General features: G+C 42.7%; 2 protein-coding genes across 2 annotated transcripts in view; both read right to left on the bottom strand.

Annotated features, from left to right (window-relative positions):
- The window catches only part of SEC24D (SEC24 homolog D, COPII coat complex component), a 162513-nt gene that overhangs the window by 35521 nt on the left and 114091 nt on the right, over positions 1-12901 (bottom strand). The window lies entirely within an intron of this gene.
- Positions 3583-4927, bottom strand: RBMX2 (RNA binding motif protein X-linked 2). Its single transcript, XM_063460043.1, has one exon. It carries the CDS (start codon positions 4847-4849, stop codon positions 4091-4093), a length of 759 nt encoding a protein of 252 aa, XP_063316113.1. The 5' UTR covers positions 4850-4927; the 3' UTR covers positions 3583-4090.

The raw sequence follows: 12901 nt of genomic DNA, 5'->3' as shown, positions 1-12901 counted from the left end.
AATAGAAAAGCCATACATAAGCTTTGTTTTCCAGGATTCTAACTCTGTGTTCCCTAAATCTTTGTGCCAAGCCGGGAGAAATCCCCATTCAGGCTCAGGCAACTCTCAGCTCTCAAAGTTCACAGCTGTATAGCAGGTTGCTAGTGTTTAAGTTATTGGGTGGTGGAAACCGAAAGTATATCTTTTATAAACCTGTAGGTTTTGTGCCCGTCTTTTTGATGCCTTGATTTTCTTTTGTATTGGGTATTAGAGATGTAAGTTGCCAATAGGAGAATAATGTGTTTGAGGATAGATGGGATGGTTTTAGCAAATCTGGGAATTTAAGTGTATTCCCCTGATTATATATTTGGTGATAGTGAGTTACCCTATATTTTCTGCATGTTATATTGTTAAAAGTAAAACAAATTATGTGGATTGAATATAGTAGTGTGGTTAGTGACCATGGGCACATACTGGGGTAAGTATTCCATGGAGTGGGTTACAATTACATTAGATATGTAAGCTGCTTGAAACTTTAAGTCCGGGAAGCCGAGACCCCCTTTGTTCACATCACAGGTCAATATTCGTGTTGAAACTTTTTTTTTTTACATAATTTTTTTGTTTTAGGCAGTAGGTAAAATATTACATATACGTGTATAGTTGAAAATAACAATGTGTAATACACCAACAATCTACATTACTTTGAATCAATGTGTAAAATAAGCGCTATGTACTTAATTATTTTAACTCATTGGTAAGTATTGTGTCTTAACAAGTGAAATAATATAGGTATAAAATAACGTTCCCTTGGGGTTGACATATAGTAATTCGATAACAGCGGTTTGTTGGTGTGTAGAGAGAATTATCTAGTGTTTTCAACAAACTATTAAATAGCAAGATATCTGCCATTTTCTAGCATTGTGTCAAAGCTATTGCTGGACCTGTGACCTAAGAATGTTTTTTAACCCCTTAAGGACCAAACTTCTGGAATAAAAGGGAATCGTGACATGTCACACATGTCATGTGTACTTAAGGGGTTAAATAGTATGAGAGTGAGAAGGAGTGAAGTAGGAAAGTAGTAAGTAAGAGAAGAATGTTCAGGAAAGAGAGTGGGGTTGGGGGAGAATGCCTGACCGGATTTGGGGTTGGTGAGAGAGTATCACCGGAAACTTATTTTAATTCAAGGTAAATCTGATTAAAAGGGATTGGACTTGTTTTAAATAACTCAGTGACAGTGGAATCTGTAGTGTCTGGAATAGATACAATAGTTTGGGTAGTGCCATCATCTTCATGGTAGCTATTTTTCCCAACCACGAGTTGTATATAGTTCCTTTATATAACTTTTGGTAATTTTGCCTAAATAAGATATTGTATATTTTACCCCAAAAGGCAAGTTACTTATCCAATCAATCAAAGTTAAAAAAGAAAAACGAATTGTTGCTCCAAGCCAAAACCCATCGACTGGGCCTTAGATATATTTGATTTATAGGAGTGTAGAATATATTATTGTATTTAAGATTGGGCAGATATTAAAAGTTGAGATAATATGAGGAAAACATCATCAGCCAATAAGTTCAATGTATATTGGTTCCTATGTGTACCTCAAGAATGTCTGTTCTTTCTGATTGCAACAGCTAGTGGTTCTAAGGTTGACATACAACAATGATAAGGGACATTTACATCCCTGCCTCATCCCGTTTGTTATTTGGAATGGGTATGATTCAAAACCTTGAGTTAAGAATTGTTGCAGAGGGTGAACTATTAAGTGCTTTAGTGACTGACAGTTATTCGGGAGGAACCATATCTGTGTAGATTCCCCTCTAGGAACGGTTAACTGAATCTAGCAAACGCTTTTTCAGCATCATGGGAGACCAACAATCCCCCTTCTCATTGAGCTGCAAGCTGTATATGTCAAGCACTTTTCTTATGTTATCTGTCCCTAATCTTTTTTCACAAACTCCATCTTGCTGTCTGCTATTAGGTTTGGTAGGATAGTTTTCAGTCTCTTAGCATAGAATTCCATAAATAGATGAGTAGGGATATGGGTCTGAAGATTTAGCAATGTGTTGGTGGTTTGCCGGGTATCGGTAGAATGATCACTTGATCCAATAACGCCAGAGGGAAAGTGTCACCTATTGCTCTGTTTAACACATTAGTCAGATGAGGAGGTGATAAAGATTTATACTTTGTATAGTATAGGTTTGAAACAACTGGAAGGATTCTTACAGAAAAGTACTAGTGAGGTTTCATGTAATGTTCTAATGCACATGGTTCGCTGACAGACAGTCCTCACATCTTGGTGTGTAATTGACAAGTTATATAACTTACAAAGTAGCCATATGTGTGTTCTATAGGAACCTTAGGATATTGAAGTTTATGAAAAATTTTATTTTTATAGAGGTGACATTCGACCATTAAGCTTCCAGCTGGTTAGATCACAACTTACATAAACATTTGTAAGAAAAACATAGCATGAGCAGTTTGATAGTAAAGTGCAAATAGTTGGCAGTAGAGTATTGGGACACCATGACCTGCTAACTTGCTTGTTGCAAACAATGTTAAGACCAAGACAGAAAATAATAATCCAAGTCCCACACACATACTGCCTTTGCAAGTTGTTTAGTCTTTCTGCTTTGTGTTATGTCATAAGACTGTATCTAATAGTCACAGCAGAAAGAAAACAGGTCCAGACACTCCTAAGGCTTAGATAGGCAAATTTATTGGAACTACAGTGTCCAGCAGTAATGTTGAGACCAAAAGGTCTAGCTTGAAAAAATACTTTTTGGTCAAAATGTTGCTGCTGAACACTATAGTTCCAATAAATTTGCCCATCTAAGCCTTGGAGTGTCTGGAATTTCTTTCTTATGTGACTTTAAACTACCTCTTGGGTCTTGGTCCCAGGTTTGGCTGCACTCTGGTTTTTATCTATGGATTGAGTGCAGTTCCTTTCTTTGGCTTTTGAGTATTTCCCCTCTACAACTTCAGAGAGTGTCAGCAAGTGACTGGATCCAATCACTGGAATAAAATGTTTATTTTAGATCAGTTTGACTTACCCGGTGCCTGCTGGGCACCCCTCCCACCCTTCATGAGAGGCAGAAGCTACTACCACTATAGTTACCGGAACCACTACAGCTTGATGTAATGGTTCTGGTGTCTATAGAATGTTCCTGCAGGCTTAGCACTGTAAACACTGCCATTTAGCGAAAAGACAGCTTTTAGATTGGCACCTAGTAACACCTCTGACAGTCATCGTCTCCATTTCCCATAGAGATGGACGGATTTAAGCATATTCCTGTGGAGATACCGACTGGCACAGCGTTCTGTATTGCCACACATGCACAATAGTACAGCTCTATGGAACTTGCTGGCGCTATATAAATATAAAAATAATAGCAGCCTCCCAAAGCAGCTGAGATCACCAATGCAGGTTATTTCAGCCATGGGGAGAGCTGCAGTGGAGAAAAATAACCTTTTCACTCCACAGAGAAGGAGGCTGGAGAGCTAATTAGCCACTGCAGCACTATAGTGTCAGGAATACATTATTATGTTCCTGACACTATAGTGTTCCACTAGGCTCCACAAGTAGCTCTCCTAAAATGGCTGTCTGAGGTTGTAGTGTAGGAAGTGGTGCCTGAATGACCCCAGTAATAAGAAACTGCTCTAAAATAGTTTGACTGCTTAAAATGGGGGACAGCAATGCACGTCTGCCAACCTAACCACTAGAGCAGACTGCAGTTATAATGGGGTGTGGATTCTTCCTTTTACTGTATACATGGTGTATGATCATGAAGACAGGTATAGAGTACAATAAAGTAGAGAGATCATAGCCAAGGTAAATTCTATAAAAGTCAAGTGGCACAGTATGGAGAGATTAAGTGCAGAGATGGATTACAAAGTCAAACTTGGACCAATCCACGTGCAGAGATACTGAATATGATTAATAATTCCAGATGGAGTGAGCATCCTATTGAAAAACTAAATACATGGCCAGAGAATCGAATACTTCGGCATTGTTTCTTTTATTCAACCATCATATAAAAAAAACCTTTTTAATGTAGTCCTAACCGTGCATTAGATCAGCAATGTCTCCCCCCCCCCATCAGTCCGGTGTTTAAATGTAAGGCTCCCTCTTTTTGCTCTTCCACTCTCTCTGAGTGGGTCTCTCTTCCCTCCTCTCCTTGCCCCGGTGGGTATCCTCCTGCTGGGGGTCTCGGGGTCTCTCTGGGGGTGGGTGCTTTCCATGGCTCCTTCCATGAGAGGCTCTCCCCTCCTCCGGGTCCCTGCGCACAGTCTGTGCGGGGTTGTATTTATCATAGGCCGGGTCTACCCGCTCCTGTTTGATGGCGGGGGCTCTCTGATCCGTGCCGCTCTCGTTGCGGACAGCTTTCTTTTTCTTCCTCTTTGAGCGGGGCTCCTCTTCCTCCTCCTCGGATGATGATGACGGTGGGGGAGTCCGTGCCCCGCAGCCCACCTCCCTGAGGGTCTTGGTCACCTCGTCCATATCCTTGAAGTCCTTGGGCGGTTTGTAATTGGCCACATGATCCACCCGGATGGTGCGGCCCTTCAGCTTGATGCCGTTGAGGTTGTCCACGGCCAGCACGGTGCTGCGCTGGTCCTCGTAGCAGAGGAAGCAGAAGCCCCGGGAGCGGCCGGAGTCCTTGTCTCGGATCAGGTTGAGGTTGACGATCTCTCCGTACTGGGAGAACACGCAGATCACGTCGCCCTCGGTGAGCTGGAAGGGCAGGCCGCCGATGAACAGCCACGCGCTGTCCTTGTAGTCCTGGTGCCACGAGACGCTCTCCTTGACGCCCAGGCTGGCCTCGCGGGCGTTCAGCTCGTTTATCAGCTTCACCTTGGTTAACGGATTCATGGCTCGCGCTCACCCGGCGCGCGCGAACGCACACACACTGACTGACAGAATGCAGCGCGAGCCCCGCTCGGCCCTTCGACTTCCTGGTGCGAGCACAGCAGCTTTTTTTTCATTGGCTGACGCGTGGTCACACGACTACGTGACGCGACAGGAGCAACGTGGCCGGAAGTTTACATTCTGCTCGTTGGCAGCGCGAGGTCGCCGAATGAATACAGTCCTCTGAGGGAGGGGGGGAGGAGGAGGGAGTGATGGACAGTCAGTTTCTAACGGCTCACACTGATGGACAGTCAGTTTCTAACGGCTCACACTGTGTCAGGCACAGCTCTGCAATGACAGGCTGCGCGGCCTTTATTATCTGTGTAAACACACACACACAGGGTTTATTCACTACACTGGGAAATGGGAATAGCTCACTGCAAAATCCTTCCACCAGCAGCAGTTTGTAGGTTTATTTATTAGAGAGTGAGTAGTCAGGAAATCAAAGTACATTTCCAAGGTTTATTCCTGATAAGAGGCTTGTTCAGCTTCTTATTTATGAGGAGCATGATCTTAGGAAATTTCTGACAATAGGTGGAACTTAAAGGGACGTTCCGGTCACCATAACAACTTTAAAATAAAGTTGTTATGGTGATAGGATGTCCTCGGGCATACTCTTACCTTAAGGCAGGGGTCCTCAAACTCCGGCCCCCCAGATGTTGCTGAACTACAACTCCCATGATTCTCTGGCTATGTAATTCAAAGAATCATGGAAGTTGTATTTCAGCAACATCTGGGGGGCCGGAGTTTGAGGACCCCTGCCTTAAGGGATTATTAAACTGTCCTCGAATGGTTTTACCCCAAAGGTTGATCCCAGCGCTGATCTCCAGCTCCCTCAGGCGGCGGACACAGCGTCTGAATCTGAAAGCGCGGATTGCCGCTGGGCAGAGGCGCCGCAACTGACTTAGAGTGTCAGATGATCACTCTAGCCAACCAGCAGCGCCTCTGCAATTCCTGTGACTCAGAAGCCGGGTGCCGCTTGAGGGAGCTGGAGATCTAGATGAAGTTATGGTGACCAAAGTGTCCCTTTAAGCTAAGTTCAATTCCTACTGCTTATTTACCACAATACGCCAATCACAAAAAGGGCAAACTGCAGACAGCATGGCAGCACACAGAGGCAAAAGCCTAGTGCAAGTACCGTATTTAAAGGTAATACTTAGTGGTAGGAGGGAGCATAATCATTAAGAGGGAAGGATCATAAGAAAGGGAAAAAAATACATTAGAGAGATAACTACGGTGATAATTATTGTGCTCAAATAAATTATTAAATGTTAATTTTAATTGAAAATTAGTTAATATATATACACTGCCTGGCCCCCAAAAAAAGTTGCCACCTGGATTTAACTAAGCAAATAGATAAGAGCCTCCTATTGGATAATTACTGCATGCGCGATTATCTTTTGGCTTAAAATATACAAAAGAGAAAACAAGCAAAAAGGCGCTAAAATTCAGAATGCATTGATAAAATATATAAATGCTTAAAAGGTAAAGCTGCACCTTAGCAGTGAAATAGCTCAAAAAACACCCAAACAACCATAAGCAATTTTAGGAGATTATTAGTAAGTGTCTCTAGTAGACTTATCACTTATTGCACTTGTGAATTTGCACACTTATTTAATTTATTGATTTTGTATTGCTGGCACTATATTGTGCATTGCACTGACACTATTCACTGTGTTGCACTTTTCAGGTGCACATTATATAGTATTTTAACGGTAAAGCACACCTTTTAAAAAATCTTTTATTGCTTAAGGTTGTTTGGGTGTTTTCGAGCTATTTCACTGCTAAGGTGCAGCTCTACCTTTTTACCTATTTATATATTTTATCATTGCATTCTGAACGCCTATTGTAACGGTTTTAAAAAGAACAGGATGGCTGGATTGTGACGTGATCTGAGGACGATGCCCAGGCGAAACGCGTCATCAAGTCTTTGTGCATACGACGTCATCACGCTATCACAAGGTTGTACAAAGCTCCAGTTCCCGTAAGAACTCCCTACAGTGCTGACACCTTAGATAAACAAATTAGATAAGTATGTATCAAATTAGATAAGCATGTATTAAATAAGATAAGCATGTATAAGAAAGTTAAAGGGACACTGTAGGCACCCAGACCACTTCTGCTCATTGGAGTGGTCTGGGTGCCAACTCCCACTACCCTTAACCCTGCAAGTGTAATTATTGCAGTTTTTCATAAACTGCAATAATTACATTGCAGGGTTAACTCCACCTCTACTAGACAGCCACTAGAGGTCACTTCCTAGTTTCTAGCACAGGTTTCCTGTGCTAGAGCGTCGCTGGACGTCCTCACGCTGTGTGAGGACCTCCAGCGTCGCTCTATTCCCCATAGGAAAGCATTGAAATGATTTTTCAATGCTTTCCTATGGGGAGACGTAATGCGCATGCGCGGCATTTCCACGCATGCGCATTAGGTCTCCTCGGCCGGTGGGCGAGATTAGTCTCGCCCACCGGCCGACGTAATCACCAGGAGGAGCGTCGCGGAGACAGCGGCGAGGGACATCGCCGCTGTCCCAGGTAAGTGACTGAAGGGATTTTCACCCCTTCAGTAACCGGGGATTGGGGGGTGGGAGGGAGAGGGACCCTCCAGTGCCAGAAAAACGGATCGTTTTTCTGGCACTGGAGTTTCCCTTTAAGAATGGGAGAGAAGCAGTAAGAATTGCAGAGTAGAACATTTGCTCGAAAACCCATTTCGCCATGTGATAGCATCGAATAAGATAAGCCGCATCAAAGAAGATAAGCATGTATCGGAAAGTTCAGCCTTCCTCACATTTGATTTTTGCTGTTGATCCAAAAGAAGGCAAAAAAAAAAAAAAAAAGCACTTCCAATTTTGCAACGAACTAGGAAAAAAAAATTCCCTCTTGACCCCAGAATAGCAGTCAGATTAATCCTTGGATCAAGAAGCATTTACCCTACATTGAAAAAGTATATCCTTGAATATTCTGTTTTTGCAAGTATGCATCTAGTTGCTGTTTAAACATCTGTACGGACACTGATAAAACCACTTCTTCAGGCAGAGAATTCCATATCCGTATTGTTCTTATGGTAAAAAATACCTCTTTCTTTTGCCTTAGACTAAATCTTCTTTCTTCCAGTCTAAACGAACAACCTCATGTCCTATGTAAAGTCCTGTTTCTGAATAGATTGCCACACAATGGTTTGTGTTGGCCTTTGACTAAAGAGGTTTAAATTTGTTAAAGGACCACTATAGTGCCAGGAAAACATACTCTTTTTCCTGGCACTATAGTGCCCTGAGGGTGCCCCCACCCTCAGGGACCCCCTCCCGCCGGGCTCTGGGGAGAGGAAAGGGGTTAAAACTTCTCTTTCTCCAGCGCCGGGCGGGGAGCTCTTCTCCTCCGATCCTCCTCCTCTCCTCCCATTCGGCTAGCTGCGCGCGCATTCAGCCGGTCTCATAGGAAAGCATTATCAATGCTTTCCTATGGACGCTTGCGTGCTCTCACTGTGATTTTCACAGTGAGAATCACGCAAGCGCCGGTAGCAGCTGTCAATGAGACAGCCACTAGAGGATTTGAGGGCTGGATTAACCCATTTATAAACATAGCAGTTTCTCTGAAACTGCTATGTTTATAAAAAAATGGGTTAACCCTAGCTGGACCTGGCACCCAGACCACTCATTAAGCTGAAGTGGTTTGGGTGCCTAGAGTGGTCCTTTAATCTTTCTTCATAGATAAACTGCTCCATTCCTTTTATTAATTTTGTATCTCACCTCTGCACTCTTTCTAGTGCAATAATATCCTTCTTTAGAACAGGTGCCCAAAATTGCACAGCATATTTAAATTGTGGTATTACCAGCAATTTATAAAGAGGAAAAATAATATTCTCATCCCGAGAATTAATGCCCTTGTTCATGCATGACAATACCTTACAGGCCTTAGCCACTGCTGATTGACATTGCACATTGTTGCATAGTTTGTTGTCTATAGCAATTCCCAAGTCCTTCTTGTGTGTGGTTATCTCTAATTCGCTTCCATTAAGGGTATAAGTTGCTTGTGCATTTTTCACGCCGAAGTGCATAACTTTGCATTTTTCTACATAAATTTCATCTGCCATTTGAGTGCCCAGTCCCCCAGTCTATCTAAATCCCTCTGCAGCAAAGTAATATCTTGCTCACTTTGTATTACTTTACAGAGTTTATTAATGTGAAGTAATAGGAAAGTGGGGAAGACTGTTAAGATTGGGGGGGAGCAGGCAGAAATTTGTAGGGAGCGGGAGGGTGTGTGTGTGGAAAATAGGAGACAAACAGAGGGGGGAGGGAAGGGGGGTTTTAGAGGCGGAAGGGAGGCCAGATGGGCCAGGAGAGGTAGGCGTCCACATTTGAGTCGTGGGCTTCATTAAGGAATGTCAGTCAATTAGAATGTTGCCTTATTTTTTTAACACAAAGTTGTACCACAGTGCCCATGTCTGGGCACATTCATCTGCTGTGCCTCTTAAGGCAGCGGTCATCATCTCATAGTACAGATTTCCTCCACCCTGGCCACCCATTGCTGAATATGTAAATTTATATTAATAACAAAGTAAGTTATATTTAAAAACAAAATAAAAAAATGCCTCCAAATTTTCTGCTGCTTCTGCTAATGCAGTGAATGAATAACAAGCAGGTTTTTCTTTTTTACAGTCATATCCCAGACATACATAGGGTCACCCAAAGGGTATTATTGCTATAATACCCATCAGGTGGCCCTAAGTGCATGAGCCCCTCAATGGGCCCCCAAAGCTTGCACCACTGAATAAACCATATCGGTGGGAATGCAATAGAGGTCAGTGTTTGAAAGAAATTAACAAACAATAGACACTAGGTGTTGTGATAAGGTGAATGGGGTGGTCTGTGAGGGAGTCTATATCTCAACAGAATTGTTCAGAGAGGCATATGATTTTTAACCCCAGGGGGAGTGTATGTTTCTGTGTATATAACCAGAATGAATATTTAGTTATGGGCCCCTGGGGTGCAGCATTTGGAGAGCAGGGTGGGCCAGTGCTCCACTCCGCAGTTTAGCAGTTTTCTTGGAAGACATAGATCCAGGACAGGGTTTTTGGACTGTCTCCAACCTACTGCTCAGCTGCAGGTAATCAGCTGCAGCAGTGGGAATAAACCTCTCCCTGCTAGGCAGGTAAGGGGAGAATGTTTGTTTCTCTCTGGAAGGCTGGAAGCAGCAGGCTGACTAAATACTGGAGTGCTGAGAGCGGACAAAGACTCTAGGTTGGTGAAACCAATCATTTTTGTTCTAGTTTAACTCCTGAGAGATAGGGAACCTAATGTTAGTTAGTGCTCAGACGAGCTAGGTTTTTGGTTATAGGGATTTGTGTTATATTTATGTTTTCATTTACTGCTGTCTCCTGTGTGGATTTACAAATAAAGTGCCTGGAGTATCTGCAATTAAAAGGACTGTGCCTGTTTACCCTAGAGGACCGTGCTACCTGCAGACAAGGATCACTGTCTTTTAAGCTTTAACTTGATCAAACCTTTGAGATATGACGTTTGAAATCATAAGAGATACTTGCATGAATGGGATCCAAAACTTGTTCAGTGTACCAATGTAGCCATAAATTCCAGGCTGCTCTGTAATTTTCAGGTACATTACACTAAAGTTAATTCAAAATGTTGATTTTGAATCATTATTTAATGAATAATCTTTTTTTATTCTTCATTTTTTGTATACATACAGATGGTCTTTTCCCCATGCAAGAGCTGTGTAGCAGAGCTCTGTGCTCGTGCTGCCCTAAGGGGCATCGCACTGACATGCTATCTTTGGGGAAGCATGCCTTCTCTGACCCCACATCCTCCTTTTACGCTGCTCAGCATATAAATGCCTAGGCTGAATTTATGTCTCACTCTGACTCTGTTGTAGACATTCAGCCTTTAATAACACAAAAAATTACTTGATTCCTAAATAAATGACCTAATTGAGGATTTTGTTGAGTCATCCCCACCAAGGGATTTGCAATATTGTGAAGGCACACATCATGACAGAGTTGGTGGGCTTCCAGTAATCGCAACTTTTTACATGCCCAAAATATTATTCAGTCTTTGTGACTTGGGAATGTTAGCTGATATTATAATTTTCATTCCAACATAAGAGCGCAATAATTGCCCTTTTTCAGTGAGAAATGTTAGGGAATTTTCTTACAGTGAGATCATGCCTCTTTCAGCACTGTGCTCCCACTTTGAGATTTGGAATTACACCACCTGATGTGTCTAGACTTGTATATGAAAGCATGCAAGCAAAATTACCATTTTTCACCCGTATTTATTGCATCTTCTCAAGCTTTTTAAAGAGGGGACACATTATAGTCATTACTGATGCACAATGTTATATAAAGAGACTACAACGTTTTGTTCCTGAACTCATAGACATGTCTACAAAGTGTATATAGCATTATGGAAAGCAAAAACCAAAAATGGAAAATATTTTTATAAAATGATATACTGTATATATAAAGTGCAAAGAGATACTGAATATACAGCATTTGTTTTTTTTCTCAGATTATAGGAAATGCTGAATAGATAGGCCTTTTCTTGGTTATTGGGATGTGTCAAGGATCACTGTGGGCTATTGACCACATTTTTATTACTAAACACAGTTTATAAGACCTGCCAACAGGGCCAGATTAAGAGCCCGATGGGCCTATTTACAGAATCTTATCGACCAAAAATACTAAAACAATCATACCTCCCAAGCATCATGTATCTAATGGAGATGGTGTTGGAGGGAAACTCAAAGGATGCAGCTATACAAAAACACATACTCTAATCTAATCTCTCTCTAATTTTTGCTTTCATCTTTCAAGTAAATCCATATCCCCTAAATGCCGTGTCCAGTGAAGCAGGAAGTCAATGTGCGGGGTAAAAGAGTGGGCCACTGGCACGAACCACGTGACCAGACCTGCCAAAAGGGGTGAACATGCCCAAAAAGGGGGGCATGTTTTTCAAAGAATTGGAAGGCCAGCCTGGCATGAATGCATGCCAGACTGCTTGCCAACAATGCAGGCTGTCCAACTAAGGGCATGCTATGCAGGCAGCACCCTGAGCTTGACTTAAATGCATCAAATGATGCGCCTACTACACGCTTTCTAAGGACTGTCCCCTAGCACTCACATGTCCACTTGTCTCCTTATCATCTTACTAGCAGGCAGAAGTTCCTGGTATATAGTCTGAGACATAGAAAAGGTGTATGTAGTGAGTGTAGAAGAAAGTGGACATGCCACAGTGTTAGAGACACCAAAGTCTGCATTATCTAAACTAATTTTATTGTCAGCCAGTCCACACAGGTTTTGTTCTCATGCATCCCTCTTAAGCTTCCAAACTTAAAGGGACACTATAGTCACCAGAACAACTACAGCTTATTGTATTTGTTCTGGTAAGTAGAATCATTCCCTCCAGGGTTACTGTCTTTTCCGATAACTCTGATTGCCACTCCTTACTTAGATGGCTGCTAGAGGTGCCTTCTGGGGCAGTACTGCCTAGTGTGCAGCACCGCCATTCAGTGTCTCCACCCTCTGCATGCAGACACTGAACTTTCCTCATAGAGATGCATTGAATCAGTTTATCTTCATGAGGAGATGCTAATTGGCCAGGGCTATGTTTGACTTGTGCTGGCTCTGCCCATGATCTGCCTAGTTGACAGTCTCAGCCAATCCTATGGGGAAGCATTATAATTTGCGCAGACCACCATTTCTGATGATGTCAGTTCAGAGGCAGACAGGGACAGAGTCAGCAGCTGCAGACTTGAATACAAGTAAGAGTTTACTATATTTAGGGAGGCAAGTGGGGGTTAGGGGGGCTAAATTGTTGTTTTAACATAATAAGGTCAGAAATACATGATTGTGTTCCTGTCAGGGTCTTACCTGAGTTGGGAGTCTGTAGCGCAGATATGTTGCTCACCCTTGCAGATAGCCACAGGCCGAGGTGGTCAGGTAAGAATTCACCTGGCCTGTGGATCTGTGCACGGGGGCTGTGCAGGATGCAGTACCAAATACGCA

The sequence above is a fragment of the Pelobates fuscus genome, chromosome 6 (assembly GCF_036172605.1).
Source record: "Pelobates fuscus isolate aPelFus1 chromosome 6, aPelFus1.pri, whole genome shotgun sequence".
NCBI lineage: Eukaryota > Metazoa > Chordata > Amphibia > Anura > Pelobatidae > Pelobates > Pelobates fuscus.
This window is presented reverse-complemented; position numbering and strand designations above follow the sequence as displayed.